The sequence below is a fragment of the Protomyctophum parallelum genome, assembly GCF_964188405.1.
Source record: "Protomyctophum parallelum genome assembly, chromosome: 3".
Lineage (NCBI taxonomy): Eukaryota > Metazoa > Chordata > Actinopteri > Myctophiformes > Myctophidae > Protomyctophum > Protomyctophum parallelum.
Window position 1 is genome coordinate 40537147 of NC_139698.1, and position 22013 is coordinate 40559159.

The following is a 22013-nucleotide window of genomic DNA, read 5'->3' on the forward strand; positions in this document are numbered from 1 at the left end:
ATTGGATTGGGAGTCAATTAAATTAAAAAGGCTGAGAATCACATCAGATTCAGAACTACACTATTGTTCATGAAACAATATAGGGGTGAGATAAATCCTAGATAGTTATAAGCTGAACAGTTGAATACTTGGCTTCTCCTGAATGTTGTGCAGTGATCAACCATACTGTTCAGAACTTCAGACATATTGTTTAGCAAGACATAGCCTCTAGACATAGTATATTCAAACACCCCCAGCATCTTAACAGTAACACAAAGGATCATAATGCCAGCTAGGATATAATTCAAACATATACATATCGATCTATATAGATACAGTAGTAGACAGATACATAGTCAGACATATTTCCTTTTTATAAAACATTTGTCAAAGAGGCATCGACTATTATAAGAACAAACTAAATAATGACCCATCAGTATACAAATCAGGGTTTATTCAGTGTCTCAATAATTTAAGAGTGATTAGGACAAGAAGGAGGAGCAGAAGTTCAGTTTTCCACCGGCAGTCTAATGTGAGCCAACCAGCTGTTGGTGATATAAAACCTGCAACGCTCTCTAGTCTCAGATAAACTATAGACGCTCCAGGCAGTTCTGTTGCCCTGTGTAAAACATCAGTCCAAGGCACACCTCCGTGGAGGACAACGTGGCTTTAGTGTGATACAGTGATAAATAGAGGCCTCTGGGACAGAGAGCAGCAGCTCACATCAGTCTTCTAGCAGTCTCTGTGAGACTCAAACCTCTTAATGCACTATTAGCCCACAAAAAAAACTAAGGCCAGAGAGGTACAGGAGTCACTGGCTTACAGTATATGCTATGCAGATTGCAGAGAACCATGTTCTGTGGCCAGCTGTTGGTCCCGTATGATATCATGGAATCCTTCCGAGTAGAGCAGGTAATACGCTCCATAGAATGAGGTCGGACTAGTGAGTGTATATGTTCTGGTGCTGCTGTGATTAGTTAGCAGTGTTGATGTCTATGTGGCTTCAGATCCATCTTGCTTCTCATTGTAGACTCGCAGGATGGCCTCACACACAAACTGGAACTGACACTGAAACACAAAACATGTGCCGTTAGTTAACAAAACAATACACTGCATCACTATTGTCGCCATCGTTGCCTTGAACCACTTATGCCCCATTTAAAACATAATGGAAATACAGTAGCTGATTTACAAGCTCAAAGATCTGAGCAATTCATGAAGATTTGTTTTAATAATATTTTCGGTATATTATTGAAATGCCCAGAATGGGAACTCCAGGGTGAAAGTGACACATTATCTACAGAGGTGGACAACCTGAATGTTGACATGTTTTCCAAATTAGCCTGAAATCTTGAACTGAACTGTGACACACTGACAGACACTAAACACACCTACAGTCTTTCACGCCAGACACAATTAGTTGGGAATGACTTCTGTACTATCCATCTCAAATGAGGTGAAACAGGTCTATAATGGTGACAGTCACTGACAGGTGAGTATTATCAGCCTGGTCAAATTATTCAAACTTGCACTGGTGTCCAAACATGTTACATGACACTCCGTGAAGCCAACGGTTTGGGTTGGCCAATCAGAGAAGCTGATCAGACACTTTCCGAGTTACGCCGGAGGCCAGCCACAGAGTGACAGACACACAGATTTGGAAAACTATTGCGTTTACTATGAATTATGAACTACTGCATTTCATGTCAGTCAGTTAGTCCCATCATGCCTCGTGACACTCCATAATTGGCCGCCCGTCTCCATATGAACAACACTGACCTCAACACTGACCTCATCAAACCCTGGATACCCCCCCCCCCCCCCCCCCCCCAAGTACATAACCTTGGGGGACTCTGGTCAACTAAGGGTTAAAAGTAAAACCTGATCCTACTTTGCCAAATCGTTGCCTGCTGAAAATGGCTTTTTATACAAGAGACAGTATAAATCAAATAAGGAGTTACATTTTGTGTCAGGAATACATTTCTTTTCTTGTGGCCCTCAACACAACATTTGAGAAAACTTTGTACATTGTAAATTTGAACTATAACCATTATGTAATAATAATAATAATAATAAGAAGAAGAAGAAGAAGAAAGGCAGCTAAATAATTTGCACACAAAGCAACTTCTACTGGCGAAGTGGAAAACTGCTGCCTCTCAATAAAGGAAAAACCAATAAACAAAAGCCTCAAGGACATCCTCCTCAGAGAAATCATGATATAAAACATGACGTGGGACCAGCTACATGTCAAAAGCAGCTGTGTTTGCCTTTGACAAACAAGTAGTGAGCTAATCAACCATGATGGCTCGCTGTTATGTGTTTCGGTACCGTGGTCTGGACCATCATGGCTCGTTGGTCTCTCAGCGTTCTGACAATGTCCAGTGGGAACACCGGCCGACCCTCCTCCAACAGAGTCAGCGCTGTTTCCATGGTGATAAGAACACCTGTGCGTCCAATCCCAGCACTGGAAAACAATTACAAAGTTTAGATGTCGACACTACATACATGAATGTTTGTGTGTCTGTGTGTGTATATGTGTTTTACCTGCAGTGTACCATAAGTGGCTCCTCTCCTCTTCTCCTTTCTCGAACACAGCTGACAAACAGCAGGAACTCAGAAGAGTCATCTGGTACGCCATGGTCCGGCCATGCTACGTACTGGAGATGAGTGACTGCCCGTTCCTCACCCCGCTACACACACAAACACACACCACACACACACACACAAAGAGTGTGAGAAAGATAGCGTTAGGAAGCATACATTTTAAATTGTGTACATTTAAACTAGACAAAACTGATTACACATGAGAGCATCTACATAACAGCCACAAAAGCAAAGAAGGCAGCGGAAGAGGGGAACAAAAGTACATGTACTGTACATCATTGGTTCCCAACCTTTTTATACTGAAGTACCACCTCAGAAAATATTTGTCTCTCCAAGTACCACCATAATAACTGATGTTAAAATACAGGAGCGTAATACCTGTCCTTTCTGTTCTATTCCTAAGCCAATAATGCTGCTGCTCTGACAAAACTCTGTCTAATCACTACTCAGCACAACTGATGATATTTCTAATGTGATTAATCCATTCTCAAATCTAGGTGTGCTGTCATGCTCATTTCAGCACGGCTGGATAGCCTATTTCAACCAATTGCTTGGTCAGAAGAACTACCTGTAGTAATATAAATATTTAATTCCACTTTTGTCTTTTTTTTTAATTTTGGGGCAACTCCAGAGGAGGGCTCAAGTACCACCAGTGGTTGGGAACCTCTGCTGTACATGGATTGGAAGGGGATATGGTTGAAGGAAGACAAAATAGAAGGTGGAGAAAGAATAGAGGGGGGAAAGTGAAATCCAAAAGGAGGAGTGTGGCTGTGTTCAGGAATTGTGCCGGGCGAGTGGCCTGTGACTGCATGCAGGGATGAACTAACTCAGCCAGGAGAACAGATGGGCACGCACAGCGGTAGCTTTGAATGTTTGTGTATGTGTGTGACTCCATACTCTCTTATTTACCTGTTCACCATGTATTATGGCAAACAGTTCATGAAAACACTCGTATACACACAAAAGAGTGCTTTTCAAAACACACACGCACACACACACACACACACACACACACACACACACACACACACACAGGAAGAGATTATATGCAGGCTAGCGTTAGTTTTGTCCATAGTATGTGTTGCCTGCGGTGAGCTCTGTTATGTGACATATGGCATAAATCACAGTACATGCCACAAAACATAGAAACAGAAACCCCCGCCCATGTTGCATGATTGGAGTCATACATAGCATTTGCTGTGTCAGGGTTATTGAAAGCAGGACTGCAGGATTTCACTGAGAAGGTGTTACCGTTACTGTACCTGTGTGTGTGTCAGGGTGAATTGTCGTGTGACGTAGGCTAAGTTACATTCCTCTGAGTGACAGCTCACCCTCAAGTACCCATAATCCCTCACTTCTGGGGGATGCGGCCAGTACTGGTGACACTTAGTCTGAAAGTATATGATATCATACATAAAGCACATTAATTCTGACACAAGCCATTAGTCACATACAGTAATAATATAACACATGACTGTCTGCTACCTGGAGGCTCTCAGGAAATTAAACTCATGTTCGACAATGCATTTTAACCACTTCTCTCAGGAACACAATTCAGGGTGGGGAAAACGAACAGGATGTAAAATGACTTTCAATTAGGACTGGGTGATATATGACTTCAAAAGAGTATTACGTTTGTTTCAAACATTTTCCTCGATTCCGACTGATGGACAATTATAAACACTGGAAATAGCAGATCTACAAGCGCTGTGATGCGTTGTGAGCTTGTACATTCGCCTATGTTCACATGGCACTATTGTACAAAGTATACTACAGGTCGATTATAAAAGAAAAAATATATATCGATTTATTTATATCAAAATAACTTAAAAACAAAAGCTTTCTTCTCGATTGTTCGATTAAAAATCTAATTTTCAATATATTTCTCTGTGTGTGCGTTCGCAGGCAAGTAGCCCTGAAGTAGAGAATATCTCCGGCCACTTGATCAATTAATGAGAGCATCTGGTTACCAAGCAACAGGCAAGTCTACACAGTGGCAGCTTCATTGAATGATTCCACGTGTGGCTGCATCTTGTGTGCAAAGAACATATCTCATCGGCATCCTGCTCACACCTTATGCCTAATTCATACTCATTGTACGATGGTGTCACATGTTGAAAATTGTTCACAAGCTCACAACGCACTGTCGTGCAATGAAGTATTCCCCTTTCAAGCTGTTCTGTAGTCTGTGAAATCCTGTTACAAACGGCTGCTTTTATTTTTAAGAAAACAAAACCGCTAGAAAACCTAGTAACTAATAACCGTAATTAACAAATCAAACATGATACATCATGTAGCAATGTTGGCACAACAATGATCACAGGAAAAAATTACTTTGAGCAGCTTGACATTAAAGGAGAATTCCATGCTAGAAGGCTTTCTTACCTTTATTTGTAGTCGTTACGTCCCCACCAAGTCCCCAAAAGTGCATTATTGGCTATTGTCGATTCAGGCTTGGAACCCAACCCCCATTGAGGGTAGCCTCAATGGGGATTGGGGTTTTGTGCTAATTAGCTTATTTCCATCTAAATAAGTAGTAAAAGAAATTGAGCGATGGAAATAAGCACCCCAATGCCCCATTCAATTCAATGCAATTCAATTCATTGAGTGCTTATTATGGTAGGGAAAATAGCCAATAATGCGCTTTTGCACAAAATAACACCTGGACCTCTTTGTTGGGGACATAACAACTACAAATAAAAGGTAAGAAAGCCTTCTAGCATGGAATTCTCCTTTAACCCACAATACCCAAATCCTCACTGGCTGATTTTTACATATCTCTACATGTGCTTATAAATGAGATATGTATGAGTGTGTTTAAGCAAGTACCCGTCCCCTCTCTGTGAGAGTAGTAAGCATAATGATGGTGTGTATCTGTTGCTCCCACACACTCTGCCAGAAGTGAGTGCAGGTCTGCGGTAAAGGACCCTGAGCGGCAATGTAACGCAAACACACACCAGACACTGGGGGCACCACCTAAGAGACAGACAGACAGACACACAGACAGACGTGCTCATGCTAACACACATTATACACAGGGTTGAGTATACATGATGAAATGACGCCGGGAGGACAAAAAGAGATGATTGCATATCAGCAACACCATACCGTGATGTGGCTGGCATTAATGTAGTCCTCTTGGTCCTGCAGAACGACCCTGGTAGCGTCATCTAAAAAGGAGAGAAAACGTAGTTGTACAGCTGCTGATGCACCAGTTGTTTGAGCAGTTACATTTTTATGATGCACCACAGGGAAGTACTGTACAAAACAAGGTTATTCAAGGTAATACAGAAAGCTGTGGGGGGTGGGGGATGTGTTGTTGGGAATACATGCAGAGACAGACAGACAGACAGACAGACAAAGAGAAAAGATAGGACTCACATGGCAGAACATCTTTATATCTGTTCTTGTCCATGTTCTCAGAGAGTCGAGCACAGGTTAGTGGTAGGCCAGGTTTCCGCCTGTAAAGGTTCTGCAACACATACACATGCACGTTTACACATTACAAATATACAAACATTCAGCACCCAGCAGATTAGGGCCAACATCTGTTCCCAAAACAGCACTTAAAAAGGCATCATTATGAATCCCCAAATAAGTGAGTGCGAGTCATTAATGGTGCTTGCAAACAGAATTGCAGCCATTTGTCGTTCTATTAGCTACCTGTGTTCCCTTTAGTCTCATAATGTGTGTGTGTGTATGTGTGTGTGTGTGTGTGTGTGTATACACACATACCTCAAAGTGGAAGGAGAGAGTTCCTGACTGTATTCCTCTTTCAAGCTGTTTCAATGAATCCTCCAGTGTAATGACACGCTCTGACTGGCCAGGCGACTGCGGCTTGTCTCCCTGTGATTGGCCAGTCAGTGTTAGGGCAGGAGGAAACTGTAGCACAGGTGCCACACGCCCAGGACCTACAGTACAATCTTGGTTGAGTGTATAATCCATAATCTCATGTAGATATTATTAGTCACAAGCTCGTTTTAATACTTCTCATTGGTTCAATATTTCTAAAACCCAATGACACACTTAACTACATTCACTTCTAAAGATAAATTAGGGGGGGGGACATAAAAAGTTTAAATGGACATACAAGGTTTCTGTCCGAGAGCGACGATAAGGTGCATACACATACACACAAACATACAAACGTGCACATGATCCCACACACCTTTACGTCTGATGAGCAAGTCCAGTTCTCTGGAATGTGCCTCTCTGCTGGCTCGTATGAACATGACCACCTGGTCATGTGTGTGTTCTGAAATGTCTCGACCATTGATGAGGACCACCAGGTCTCCCTCTAGCAGCTTGGGTTCACATCGCCCTGCCTATAAACATACACACGCTCACTAAGACTGACCGTCTCCGGTAAACCAGTGAGGCGAGTGAGGACGTTTCAGGGGGATCCCAGCGACAGCACTTGAACCCTATTCATACTTTGGGTATCCGGTAATAGCCAATCTACAAGCCCACAGCGCATCATGATGACGCAACGCGTTGTGGGTTTGTACCAGCCAAGGTGCCTGGACCGCTGAGCCATGGCCCAGGCCCAAATTTGGAATAGTTTTGAGTTGACAAGAATTACACAAATCTTTTCTTCAGGGGGGTCCCTGGCACAAAATCTTTTCAGATGGGGTCAGGACACATCAATTTGGGGGTCCTTGACATGAAAATATTTGAGAACCATCTTTCATTCCATGTTTTGTTTATATTTCATCACAAGTTAACACAACACAACCACATAGTTAAACACAAACAACTCTGAGTCGGTTCTTACAGGTGAGTCAGGTTTAACGTGGGATATGGCTAGAGGCATCTTCTGGTCCACCCCACCCTGGAAGGAGTTTGGAAAGATGAAATGTAGCAAGAGTGAGGGAGACAAACACATATTACTCAAAATGTGTGTGTGTGTGTGTGTGTGTGTGTGTGTGTGTGTGTGTGTGTGTGTGAGAGAGAGAGAACAAGAGAGACTCACTTTAACATTGAAGCCAAACTTGCCTTCCAGATCAGGGGCAATACGTATTAACAACAGATCACCGTCACCTGGTGCCCCCTACAAACACAGATGCAAGTACCGCAATGTAACACGGGAAAAATATTCTGCATAATGAATTACTACAAAATGTATAATAAAAGTGGAAACTATTTTTTATTAAATATACTAACCCATAGCTACCCATATTTCTAGTCGATTCCTTAGTAGTCCATAGTGTTATACAAAACAGGGGTTGGGATGCAACACAAACAGTACAGTAACAGTATGTGGGCGATCATATAACCGACCTTGTCCCTGTAGTGTAAACTAGGCTCGCTGTCCTCTTCTCCCGTGCTGATGTCATCAACTTGTGACGAACCTTCCTCCAGTGTTTGGCTGTGTGTGCCAGAGAGACTGGTGTAAACAAAGTCAAATTGTTGGTTAGATTGGAAGAGATTTATACTTTGTTACATGCCTGTGTGACAGGGGGGAAAAGCAGATTTACAAGCTCACCACACGTCACGTTGCAATGCATTGTAAGCTTGTAGATCTGCTATTTGTGTTGTGCGACACCATCAGTACCATAGCATAAAATTAAGCAAGTGTGTTGTTTTCCTAATACCGATGTGGAGAACTGTCTCCCTCACTGTCTCTGCTGCTGGTGACAGAGGCCCGGTATGTGTAGAAGACATCCTCCCCCTCCGACATGTCTTTCAGATCATTGGTCAGCTCCGCCGAGGAGGGGCGGCGCTTATGGATGCCGTGTCGAACACGGGGACTCCGCCTGCCAGAGACAATAAACTTAAGCCAGGACAATTTATGCTTGTGTTTGTACATGTTCTCTCCAAGAGGGTTTACATGTGCACTGCAGTCCAAGAAAGAGCACACACATCCGACTATTTGACAGGTGCTGGACAAAAATACATGAAAAAGAAGAAAAGTCCACAGACTCTGACGGGTGCTGAAGCCCGTCAGGGTCTTCATCAGGTCTGAGAAGACCCTAACAAGTTAAAACATTGTCCTTTGTCCTATTAAAATTGATCATTGGGAGCTTCAGCACAGCGTGCAGACTTCTTTTTCAAGAGGGTTTACATGCCTGTTTAACAATTTAAACAGTAATCAAAAAGAACAAAATAATAGCCCTTATAAAACTAATGTATTGGTTTTGGTCAATAGGCTTGGGCAATATAAACTATTATAAATTCTGTATATATTTTGATACTTTAGCACAAGAAGACTTGCTGGGCATTTCTGCCTGACGCACCTCCGACAGTGCCATGAATAATAGTATCAATGTTATATAAATATATCACATAATGGAAACAAATGTGGCTGTAATAACTGGCGTTGGTGTTGGAGATCGGTCCAGTTGGGTGTACCTGGATTGAGTCCAGTAAACTCCAAGTTGCTGTCAGGCAATCGGGCCCTCGATTAGTGTTGCCCGAAAACTGGTTTCATAATGTGCAAGGCATTAGAGAGGGGTCCGACTTCCTAATCTGCCTGCTACGCTCCACCACATACCTTCTATAAAATATGGGACCCATATTTGAGATTTGTTGGATTTTGTTAGCTACCACCTTGACCATAGGGTTCCTGGACAGAAGCGATGCCACTAACCTTGATGGATAAAGTTATGTATGTTATTGTTATGTACTGTATGTATGTATATGCATATCTTTTATTTTCTTTAATTTTCTCTTGAGTTGTTAACCCATCTAGACTTTCAAGCACCAAACTGAATGTGTCCATATTTGTATTTTATTTTTTGGTAGATGTGTATAACTATGTGTCCTTTGTTCCACAACGTGCCTGAGCTGAGCTGTCTGTTTTTGTTTGTTTGTTTTGTTTTTCCTGTCTTGTCTTTGTCATCGTCATAAAAATGTAAATATCAATAAAAATATTATTGAAAAAAAAGAGTGGCACGCTACGAGCTTGTAGGTCTGCTATTTTTTTTGAATCGTGAAAATATTTATTTCAGAAAACTGGAGGATTTAGAAGAATTCTTTTACATTTTGAGGTCAGGCCTAAATGGGTTAAGTATATTGAATCTGTGCCGTGCCTGTGACACACTGCGAAGGGTATTGTGAGTATTTCACTCACATTTTCCATGTACCGTGAGAGGGAAAGAGAGTGGGTCATAAAGCGAGGGACAATTATTTGAAGAAATGCACTTATTTCTGGCAAAAGAACGTCGTGATTGATAAGATGCCAGACATGCTTTTATTTGCAATGGTGGATGTAGCTCCTGTAGTTGGTTTAAAAGCTGAAGACTACAATGTTAACACTTTCCTTCTGCAGTTTAATGTCAAAGTCAATGTTACAGCAATGAATCTCACTTGTAAAACTGCAACTCAAAGAGCTGCATTCATTACAGAGTCATTCACCTTTTTGGGAGGGGTATAAAGCTATAATGTATCAAGGTTCAAGGTTGTCTTTATTTGTATCCCTTAGGAGGAATGTGTCTTGGAGACAGAGTCACAGCTGCATACAAATAACAGGACACATTCACAAAAGGAAAAGAAAAAACACCATGAAACACACAAAAACAGAGATATTGCACACATTCCTCTGATAAAGTGCATCTAGTCATTTAACAATCTCTGATTGAGCATTTTGTTTGGAAGAGGAACATGAGTGTGAGTGTTTAAATCTATTATACACACACCGTGGAGTTCTATGGCCCTCATTTATCAATTGAGTGTAAAATCTGCCACAGATTTGAGTGCAGGTTTCGTAGTACACCCACGTCGCCACGGCATTTATAAAATGATCGCAAACAGCTGATCCTTCCTTAATTTCGTTCTGACGTTAATAAATGTGACGGCTGAAATCTATCTGGCACGCCCTATGAAATCAAGCCTCGCCCTCGTTTTTGCGACATGAACACATGCAATACGTCCTGGAAACCCTGGTTACAGGAAGAAAAACAAAAGGTTCTCCCGTGCCTTGTTGCCCGCCTAACCCCCCTCTCTCATACACACACACAGACGCACGCACACGCAACTTGCAAGCCCTGCCCAACTAACTGGTGTGTTTTAAATAAATAAAGAACCAACACCTGCATGAATTAAATAAAGTTTTAGGCCTACCCTGTCTGTTTCCCTCTCACCTCGCTTGCCTTGCTGTCATGCACGCACGCACGCACCTACATGACACATCGACATCGCATCGCCATGAATGGAATACGTTTGTAGGCTGGCCTATATTAATTTTACCCATTCGTGCGCAGTGCACGGCGAAAACGTGAGACTGCGCACTGCTGTGATAAGTCCTGTGGGTGAGTGCGAGTGATGCCTGCATGAGAGATAGGCTATCATGTCGTCAAGGCAGTCATAATCAACGTTGTAGTGATTTGATCATTGATGAACGAATCATAAACATATGGATGAAGGCTTGCCGCTTGCATGTGTGCTGGTATGTGTTGGCGACGCACGCCGCAGTCCCGTCCTCCCGACCCCCTAGAATGATCTCGCTTTTATCTGAACTGTCAAAGCACTTATTTAAATGGTGAATGATTAAGCCCCTTACGCCTATAGCCTGCTACAATTGCAAATAGGCAAGCTGTATATGCTTGTCATTGTCACTTGGAAATAAAGGCGTGCAGTCCATTTATGCCTTTTTTTTATAATATCACTCACAGACAGTAGGCCTACAGTGATATAGGCATCTGATGTCATGCCGCATGTGCTCCCAAATCATCTCACAAGTGCGCTCGCATAACAAGGACAGTAAAGCACTGTTAGATTAAGCACAAACTAATACATTGTAAACATGTTATATTGTATTTAATTTCGCAAAATTAAAGTTTTTTACATGTATACATAGTTTTATATTAACATTTTAGGAGTGAAAACATATGCTTAGATGCCTGTGACAGCGTGTCAGCAGTTCAGACAATGCTGCTCCGCTTGTGTACGACAGAAAAACAGCCGAGGACAAAGCATACGACAGCTCCCGACCAGACGTGACTTTTTGTCCTACTCAAGTTCAATTTCAAGCTTTGGCGGAAATGGTAAATGCCGAGAATTTCGGTAATTTTGGCGTGCACCCGTATTTTGGCGTACGCACAGTTGATAAATGAGGGCCTATATGTCTATATGTCCTACTGGATGGCATTATCTCATACTCTCTGTTCAATACATGCAAAGGGTGAGATTCAATATGAAAAATGAGTGATGGAGGGGGGGGGGGGGGGGATGGACGTTAGTGGACAGCTCAGGTCATCATCGATCTGCACTCCCAGGTATTTATAGGAGATGACCTGTTTGATGTTATGGTCATAAACACTAATCATACTGTGGTCTCCTATGAACCTGGGGTCAACTATGACCTCCTCGGTTTTGTTTACATTATTTTCAGATGATGTAGATCGCACCATTCTATAAACTTGTCTACTCCAGCTGTGTGGCTGAGGATGTTATTATCGCTCTTGAGCAGACTAAGTATCACGGTGTCATCTGAAAACTTGATAAACTGATTTGGGTGTGAGCTGACACAGTCGTCCGTATACAAGTTAAACAGAAAGGAGGCACCCCTGTACTACAGTGTCTCATCTGAGAGCACCGAGCCTAAACAGATCTTACCAGTTGGGTGTAGTTGGAGGGGATCTAGATGGAAGACTCTTGGTCTCCATATTCTCGGCTGAAACAGACCTTCGAAGGACCGGGTTCCATACCATCCCTCCCACCACACGCCGACACACCGGACCACTACAGATCAAGGGGAGAGGAATAGAAAACTGTAAAATTGTAATAGTTATTATAAGACTGCACGTGACTGTGCACACACTCACGTTTCATTTTTACTGTTTCCCAGGCCCAAGTGCTGTGTGATCAACTTGCTGTAGGACTGAATTGTTGTTGTTGTGGTGGTGTTGTTGTGCTTCGGGCTCCTGGCTGTCCGGTTAGCGCTGAAGAAGGAATGGTGATCCACACAGGACCTCCAAAGATTCTTACAAGTCTTGGGACAGGGCAAAGCCAGAGACACAATGCAATCCTGGGTCTCCCCCTGCACATCACAGAGGATAGGATAGTACAATACAATCCTCACAGGATTCACATTGAAAGGCGACGTGGGCGGGTAATTGATGCGCCCGAAACCAAAGACAGGACTAGACTCACATGTTTCCGTTTGAGGTGGATGAGAAAGCGTTTCCTCTTGAAGGAGATCTTGATTATGTTCCCCCTGCATAATGATGGTGAGAGGGTTTAATGGGTCAGAAAACTAGGCTGAGGACAACCCATCACATGAATGTGCAGCTGTCATTATCACTCACCAGGGGAAGAAACTGGAGCAAATCATATTGCAGAACATAGCTACACCACTTGAAGCCAACCCGACCAAGAGGGGGGCATTGTTGGAGTCCTGCATAAGAGTGACAAGAGAGCGAGAATTTTATATATTAGAAAGTAATGTAGATGTGATTTGTATCTGGATAAGTAAAGATATATGGTAATGCAAGGTGTAAACACACAAAGCACACATTGCAATCGGAATGCGATCACATCTGCCAGACCAGGCTCACACTGCATTCAGATCTCAGTCAAAATACCCCAGGTGTAAATGTTATTATTCCGATAATATATCCAGAAACAAGTGAACAGCCAAGACGTAGCTACCGTGGCAGAATGCAGCTCCACTCCATACAGCTCCAGTGTTCGTGCCGTGTTGAGGAAACATAACTCTGCCTCGCTCTGCTTCAGTCCCCTGGGAACACACAGGGGCATCAATACTAACTGTGGAGAACGTGCTGTGCAAAACGAGCGGAAACCAGTTTTGAATTTCAGACTATAAAAGGAACAGATTCTTTGCAGTACTTGTGCTGTGGATGCAGATCTTCCACTCGGGATAGGAAGTCATTGTCCTGCTCTGGGATGAAGTGGGACTTGGACAGGTAACCAGGGAGATAAGATGGCATGTGGTCCCTCAGCTCCGCTACAGAGGATGGAGTCAGAAATATTACACAGAAATGCATATTCAGACCACCTCCGTATACAGACCTACAATTGTCAACCTAATAAAATCTCCAGTTAATTTAACTCTAACCGACCCATAATTTAACACTGAGGATTTGACTGTGTAGCACTATATGAGAGGTGCAGCTAATTGTTTGCTTACATGCAGGAACAATTACTTGCATGACTGAAGCCATGAGTCATTCGTTTCTCTACTGTTGAATGAAAATGTAATGGTGACTTACACTGAACAGCATAAGACGCCAGCACCACTGCTGCACTCAGCGGGCATTGCAACCTGCAATCAGACTATGATTACACATTGAAATTGCTACATCACTGCTGGAAACTCTGCATCACAAGGGAATAGGTGTTTTTGTTTGCTTGCGTGTGGATTAGCGTATGCTCTAATGAACACGTTTCCCATGGAGCTCCACTAACCTTCCTTCCCTGATGTCACACCTGATCTGGAGGAAGTACAGGTGCCTACAGAGACGAGACAAGAGGAACTCATACAACCCACACTACTTCAATCATCCCACTCACATGTCATAGACACACGACTATTACTATTACTCTTATTAACAATGGCTACTGACACGTGACACACAACTAAAGTATTTTTCATAAACTGGAATTAAGGCAAACAACTGATTATTGATATTCTTTAAAGATTTATTTGGACCTTTTTATGCCTTTATTATAGTTCATGGGTTTTCAACAGGTCCGTGAAGGTGTTGCATGTGGTCCCTGACCATGCATTTAGTAATGTAGGAAAGTGAAGATTCGTATTTGAATTTATTGTATTGACCACAAGTTGAGAAACAATGCAGTAAATAATCTGGTGACAATGATGACGCATCGATGTTGTCAGTTACTGGGAGTTAGAATCTCAAGCGAAACCATACTGGATTGCCTGGTTGAGTCACCATTATAAGGAAATGTGCCCATAATGAATCGCAAGTCTCTGCTTACTGAGTCATAGAATAAGTTACAATGAACAGCAACATGAGTTTAATATGGAAGGTTAATTTCTTTCCCCCACACCACGACCATATCCCCCCTCCCAACACAACAATGGTCCCCAGGTTGATTTTCAGTCAGGGTGGTGGTCCCTGGTTCATACTCAGTTGAAAACCCCTGTTATAGTTGAACACAGTAGGCTGAAATTGGAAGAGAGAGCTGAGGAGTGACACGCAGCAAAGGCCGTCGGGATCGGGACTCAAACCCGCGTCACACCGTTTAGCTATATCGTAGCCTAGGTGCCTGAACCGCTAGTCCAGCGGTCCGGTCCCCAACCACTGATTATTGTTATGAAAAAATGTATAATGAAAAAATAAATTGCATACAACCAAGAGGGGAAAAATACCCAATTATCTTTCAATATCACTTATCGTTCACTAGACTAAACACATTCATATTCACCTGGTCTGTTCATGTTGCAGAGAGTTGGGGTCAGAGATGAAGTATCGTACTCTGAAGTTAAGATAGAAGGGAGAGACTAGCCCTGCATAGGGAAAACCATGTCTTATTATACATATGAAAGATTACATGATGTGATCACAGCAGACTCCTGGTTTCTTTGTCCCAAGTTGAAGTTCTGACCTGAGGCCGATTCTACAAATGCCTTCTGTAGTTCTCACACTTTCAAGATTTTTTTTTAAATGTAAAAAAATAGCAGATGTATGTATATCTATGTATATGTATATCTATGTATATCTGCTATTGTTGAATTAGAATAGCCAACACAAAAATCTAAAATGACACAGATGCTTTCCAGGTTTTAATGGCTTAAGAAATAGTAAAAACTAATTTTACTTCAAATAAAGGCACAGACATAATACATATCAGATACCTTTCAGCTGCTTCTTCAATGGCTTTTCAGGCTCCAGCCATCTCTGAAAGAGGCACACAGGGTTATTCAAACACAGAACATCGTTCTATTCTATACAATTACAATCACAGCCAAGAGAGACAAATGGCCAGCTCACCGGAGACTGTGTGTTGGTTTTAATGGAGACAATTGCTGTGCTGGATTCTCGGATCTGTAGACTAAAAAGCTGTCTCTCTAGCAAGCCGAGGTGGTTGAACACCAGGTCTAACAGAACCACACCTTCATCTTGTTTCTGGAAAAGGAGGGATCTAAAATCAGACTTTCTCAAATGGTCTCGGACACATTTTACACTGAATATTAAACGTAACACTATTCAATAATGGTACTGTATTCTTCTGATGAAGTTTTGTGTAAAATCCTATACGTTTAGGTTAAATGATATGCCCTATATATAAATTTTGTTCAGGTCTGTACAGACAAGACAATAAATAAATGCATTAAATAGGAAAATAGGCCAACACAACGGTTAAAAGACACCACTGTAAATAAATTATATATATTAGAGATGCATTATATAATCGGTAGGGACGGTAGCATATCAAAATCGGCCATAGAAATGCCATATCAGTATCGAATTAGTATCCAAATAATACAAATTATTTCACCGATATTGAATAATGTGACCATCAATGGCTTTGTACTCGCAGAGCAGCTTGTCTCGGTCTCTAAAAATAAAAATAAATAAGCAATGAGTTCATATATCGGAATCAGTATCAGCCAATTTGACCCTACAAATAATCAGAGATCGGGCATAATTTTAATATCGTGCATCTCTAATGTGTGTGTGTGTGTGTGTGTGTGTGTGTGTGTGTGTGTGTGTGTGTGCGTGTGTGTGTACTGTAGATAGAGAGGGAGAGACATTACATTTTGAAAATAAAATAAAAGCGATGCTCTCTGCATAGTACTCTGTGAATGTGTGTGTACTTGTTCTTGTTAACTCAAGAGTTTAAAAACTCAGAGTTGCAAATGGATAAACTACCGTAACAAAGAGGACTTGGCTGTCATCGTGACATTTCATGTCCCACTGTTGTGCTCCACCCCAGTGTTTAGGAAACACTGCTAACGGTGCTGACACTGTCAAATACAATGTTTACGTCAATGAAGGACATGATCGCAGAAACCTTTGCTAGCCTCGATTTTCTGAGTTAAGGCTCTTCCTTGCTTTTCTTGTTCAGAACACGACACAAATGAAACCATGCACCTCAGTAGTTCTGTGGGGCTGCTGACAGATCATGTTTTTCCTAGCATAAGTATAGCATAAAGCTTGAGTGTGCCACTAAGTATAGCACAGGCTTTAGGTCTGAAGTGCTGTAGCTCACACTATGGCGCAGATATAGGCTGTGGTATACAAATTTATTATTATTTTTCCAATTTCCAATTTTCCAATACTTTTACTCCACTACAATTATTTGAAAACTTCAATTACTTTGAAGATTTCTTATATAATTACAAAACAATAACATACATTAAACACTTCCGTCCTAGTATATACAAGTATACTTTGGTCATTTCAAAATAGCTGATTAACAAGCTCACAACGAGTTGCGTTGTGAGCTTGTATGTAGATCTGCTATTTTCAAAAAAAGATTATACATGACAAACTTGTGAGAAATGGGACATACTGACTGCATAATAATATTTTTTACATTTGGTACTTAAGTATATATTTTGATGCCAATACTTAAGTACTCTTACACAAGTACATTTTGAACACCAGACTTTTACTTACTTACTTAAAGTATTTCTACATTGTGGTATTGATACTTTTAGTGTGTCAGTGCAGCGAGCAACATGCAATATAAGGAGTTTCATATTGGACAGTCACAGTAGTTTCCCTGACCTTATATTCCAACTCTCCTTAGACTGTCTGAGGTTTAAAAGGAGAAGCTGGCCTAGAAAATCATATGGTGACTTACAGTACATCATTCTCTGAGAGAATGCGTGCATGCCGTGCTGACGTAAGCTCATGCATGCATGGCATGCCGTATATGCTGATGGAAGCCTCCCATATGTGAAAGGCTCCACTCTGCCTATAAAAATAACGCAAAGCACGATTCTGAAAGAGAAGAAGTCCATCGAACCAAGGACACTGTTCTGAACAAACTGGAGGCGGATCAATGGAAATGCGAAAGAGGAGTCTCGCTATGTCATCCACTGACACTACAATCATTAGCACTGCACAGAGACAGATAGGACCAACATATGATCTGTGTGTGTGTGTGTGTGTGTGTGTGTGTGTGTGTGTGTGTGTGTGTGTGTGTGTGTGTGTGTGTGTGTGTGTGTGTGTGTGTGTGTGTGTGTGTGTGTGTGGACAAACTTTAACACGATAGAAAGACGGAAGAAAAGGTTGTGAAAAGTGAGGCTGCAAGTAGAGGTGCAGGTTAGGAAATGAATGTACTAGTGTAACTAGTCAATGGAAATGAGTTGCAGGCCGTGTGTCTGTGTGTGTAATTGTGCGTGTGCATGTGTACTTTCTTACTCACGCTGACTCTAAAGGTCTCGATGGTGCCGTCCAGCAGCTGAACTAGGCAGAGTAAGTCAGGTTTTGGCATGTCTGTTACCACGGTAACTCGGCCTCCCTCTCAAGACAAACACCCTGCCCTCAGCTCATCACTGAGTGGGGATCTGGAAACGCACACACACGACACACGTACATACAGTATATAGTCAGGTTTTTCCAGGCTGTTGTCTTCCCGTGAGGATGACATCGTGTGGTGAGTAATGTGTGTGCCTGCTTCAGTATCAGGCCACAGTGAGTAATGCACTGTCAATGCGAGGGAGCGACTGTGTCTGTGTGCGTGTGTGTGCGTGTGTGAGTGTGTGTGTGTGTCTGTTTGTGCAATCCATTATTATTTGGCTTGAGTCTGAACATGTCCTCTCGTTCTCTTTCCCTCCAGTTCTCCCTTGGTGTCTCTCCGCCCTGTGCAGGAGCTGAATGATAAGAATGTTAAATATTCTCTGAGTTCAGCACGCCCATTTGCACGGCTAGGAACAGATCTAAGACCTGCTACTACGGACAATGTATGCACGCATAGACCTCACATATGTGCGTGCGTGAGTGCATGCACTCTCACGTCCACTCATAGTTCCTTTACTGGCTCAAAGCCAATAGTTGCTCATGCTTAAGAATGTGTGTGTGTGTGTGTGTGTGTGTGTGTGTGTGTGTGTGTGTGTGTGTGTGTGTGTGTGTGTGTGTGTGTGTGTGTGTGCGCGTGTGTTTTGAGTTGTGCTTGAAATGTACTGTAATTCTCCAATCTGTTAATAAATTATTCAATGAATCAAGTGTGTGTGTGTGTGTGTGTGTGTGTGTACGCGTACATGCATTTGTGTCCAGTCACACAACACACAGAATGGCCTGCCTTACTCTTTGTCAAAGATACACAATGTGTAAGTTAATGTTTGAACACAGTGTCACTCTCAGAATATATTAAACAGACCTGTTTTCCATGATAAACTCTCATTGACTAACCTATAATGAATTCACATGTGAATGTTATTTTTAAACTTCAAAGAGTTCAGCTCTATTCACTATTTTATTTATTTAGGGATATTGTTGACACTTTTTTAGGTGACAGAAGAATGCCAACAAAGTATGCCTGTAGCTTTAATAAGTTAACGTATCCATCATTGTTTTATAAATAATGAACACAGGGATTATATTTACTTATTTAGAGTATTAAGCAATGCACCCACCACTAGACAGCTAAAATATAGCTGTCTCTACTCTCTAGCTGCTAGATGACCAACCTTTAACCTCGTCTACTCTCACAAACGTAAACAGAGGATTAAGCCAGCCAGGCCTAATTCAAAGTATAAAGCCTTGAGTTGACTACAGCAGCAGTAGCCTACTATACACAGTGACACAGCCTATCGACAATATTATATGATCTCTTGTACTTTGTTCTACTGCGCGATCAAGGAACCTGTTAACAACCTAAACTTCTCAGGCAGTCAGCCCTTAGAGTCAGCCTCACCCAAAGGACTCTGGAACAACACAACACAACACAGCACAGCAGAGCACACACCACCATTCGCAAAGTTTCTTTAAAAAGAGCGACACTACAGCGTGGCTTGTGATATGTTATGAAGACGCATGCAGCTTTTTACTGTAAGTGTACCTCGGTCGTCCTGAAGTGGAGCATTTTCTGTCGGCGGGGAGCGTCCCTCCTGTGTGGGCCAGGTAGAAGGTAAATATCCGGGACAAGTTTCTCATCCCTCTGGCTGTGGTGATTCCTACTCCACGGCCCCGCCCCTTCCCCAAGCGCGCTCCCGATCCTACCCATCCAGCACGCGCGTTGCTCCCGTTATATACTTCGTCGTACGGCAGTGTTGCGCGGCGCGCGCCACATATTATTGTCGATCTACAAGCTCACAGCGCGTCGCGTCGTTGACGCTTTGTGAGCTTGTGGATCTGCTATTTTTGCCAGGCGACAGCGTCGTGTGACGGAAAAGTGGCATCACATCCGTGAAACCTAGAAACTTTGCATAATGAGCTTTACAAATAAACAAACGAACAAACAAAGTAGCGCGAACAGCATGGCAGTTCATTTTTATATTATTAGCGTTAGCGATATATCCACTTGACTATCCAGTTTGGACAATGGTAGACAAATTGAAGATTATGCCTCAAAGGTAAGAGTATTATAGTAGGCTATGACTGAAATGAATGCATTTTCAGATTTAGGGACCATGCAGAGTGAAACCTTTCTGATTGTCTAATTAAATAATATCGTATGTAAATTGAGTTTGAAATCAGGACATTTGAAGCAGATTCTGAGATTCATTCGATTCAATGAAGCATTTAGCGTGTAGGCAGGGTAAAATAACTTGTCAACGTTTATCTTTATACTGTGCTAACATAGAATAGGCTAGTTAAGCAGGCTGCGCCTTATCTGTCCAATTTTATTAACACATTTCTGAATAACAATGATAAAGTTGTCAAACTGAACTGCTGCTCACTCTGGTTTCTTGCTGCCACCCGCAGGAGAGATGAGCTATTGCAGCAATAATTCAGAGTAGTGGTATTTTTCAGGCCAATGACCCCTTTAGCTGAGAGAGAGGATGCAGGGACCCCCACAAAATACAGTTATGTATACATATACAAAAAACGTATACAAGATTTGTAAATGTACATTTACCCCCATCTTATTGTTTTTTGTTTAAAGACTCCTAGAGACTCAGCCTTTTCCATAGCTCCAGTCATCACCCACATAGTTAACCTCTCCATCAAACAGGGACAGGTCCCCCAAGATTTTAAACTGGCCAAAGTAACCCCCTTGTACAAAAAAGGGAGTAAATTAGAACCCGGCAACTACCGCCCTATTTCTATTCTAAGCTCCATCTCGAAAGTGATGGAAAAAATAGTCTATGAACAGGTTGAAAAGTATCTTGCCTCTAATAAATTGCTGTACGAGTTCCAATCTGGTTTCAGAACATCCCACTCCACTGACACATGCCTCCTCTATTTGAGCGATCACATCAAACACGAGGTGGATGCTGGAAAATACTGCGGCATGGTCATGCTGGACCTCCAAAAGGCTTTTGACACCGTGAACCACTCCATACTGGTTAACAAGCTTAAAGCTATTGGTTTTGATAGCACATCAGTGAGCTGGATGCAATCCTACCTGGAGGGGAGAGAACAGATGGTGGAGGTGAACGGAACACTGTCCCCTCCCCTCCCAGTGAGCTGTGGCGTCCCACAAGGAAGCATACTAGGGCCTTTACTGTTCCTAATTTATGTTAACGACATGACTTCAGCTTGTGACTGCAACTTGTTCCTGTTCGCAGATGACTCAGCACTGCTGGTCTCGGACAGGAACAAACTGCAGGTTGAAAAGACCCTCAGCTCTGAACTCGGTAGAATCTGCACCTGGCTCGCTGATAACAAACTATCCTTACACCTGGGAAAAACTGAATCCATCCTCTTCGGATCAAATAGTAAACTCAGCAAGGCAGATGGCTTCTTGGTTAGAGTGGGTGACAATATTATCACACGAAAAGATGAAATTACCTACCTAGGTTCCATCCTGGAGGCCAATCTTTCCGGTGATAAAATGGCCACCAACGTAATCAAAAAAGTCAATCAAAGAACAAGATTCCTTTACAGGATCTCCTCACTGGTCAGCAAAAACACCTTGAAGACCTTAACAGGAGCCCTCGTACAAGGTTTCTTTGACTATGCATCCACCTCTTGGTACCACAGCACCTCAAAGGCCCTTAAAACAAGGCTCCAGACCTCCCAAAACAAACTGGTCAGGCTCCTACTTGGCCTCACCCCCCGAACCCACCTCACCCCTGCCCACTTTGACAGGCTGGGATGGCTTAGGGTCGACGACAGAGTACAGCATCTTGCAATGGGTCTGGTCCACAAGATTCGATACACCACCAAGATACCCATGTACCTGTCTAAATACTTCCTTAATGTAAACGAAGTCCACACCCACAACACCAGAGGGAGTGCAACAAACCATGTACAACCCAGATTCGGCACAAACAAGGGACTAAATTCTTTTCGCTCCTATGCCACCAAAATGTGGAACGCCCTACCAACAGTCATTAAGACATGTGAATCCCTTGACTCCTTCAAAACCGCTCTCAAAGGGCACCT

General features: G+C 42.4%; 1 protein-coding gene across 3 annotated transcripts; it reads right to left on the bottom strand.

The window, feature by feature from the left end:
• Window positions 1-259: 259 nt before the first annotated feature.
• ptpn3 (protein tyrosine phosphatase non-receptor type 3) lies at window positions 260-19654 on the bottom strand. 3 transcript variants are annotated; one of them, XM_083761794.1, is made up of 26 exons: window positions 19522-19654; window positions 17887-18028; window positions 15501-15635; window positions 15365-15407; window positions 14935-15016; window positions 13951-13995; window positions 13755-13807; window positions 13372-13489; window positions 13174-13261; window positions 12831-12919; window positions 12676-12739; window positions 12348-12562; window positions 12139-12264; window positions 8178-8339; window positions 7864-7969; window positions 7556-7633; window positions 7358-7414; window positions 6752-6908; window positions 6319-6494; window positions 5965-6055; window positions 5692-5753; window positions 5413-5559; window positions 3846-3974; window positions 2524-2669; window positions 2308-2443; window positions 260-1047 (listed from the first exon to the last, which is right to left on the bottom strand). In XM_083761794.1, exons 2-26 carry the CDS (start codon window positions 17953-17955, stop codon window positions 973-975), a joined length of 2649 nt encoding a protein of 882 aa, XP_083617920.1. In that variant the 5' UTR covers window positions 17956-18028; window positions 19522-19654; the 3' UTR covers window positions 260-972. The 3 variants fall into 3 exon arrangements, with proteins under 3 accessions (XP_083617920.1, XP_083617921.1, XP_083617922.1); XM_083761795.1 differs by having other exon boundaries at window positions 19511-19601; XM_083761796.1 differs by lacking the exon at window positions 5413-5559.
• Between the last annotated feature and the right edge of the window lie 2359 nt (window positions 19655-22013).

What these genes read in the sequence shown, in the direction of transcription:
- ptpn3 (XM_083761794.1), bottom strand. Translation starts at nt 17,955, where the DNA reads ATGCCAAAACCTGACTTACTCTGCCTAGTTCAGCTGCTGGACGGCACC. An exon ending in CTTGCTCATCAGACGTAAAG is followed by an intron (nt 6,495 to 6,751) that starts GTGTGTGGGATC and finishes ATTGTACTGTAG; the next exon opens with GTCCTGGGCGTGTGGCACCT. An exon ending in CTCTCACAGAGAGGGGACGG is followed by an intron (nt 3,975 to 5,412) that starts GTACTTGCTTAA and finishes ATATACTTTCAG; the next exon opens with ACTAAGTGTCACCAGTACTG.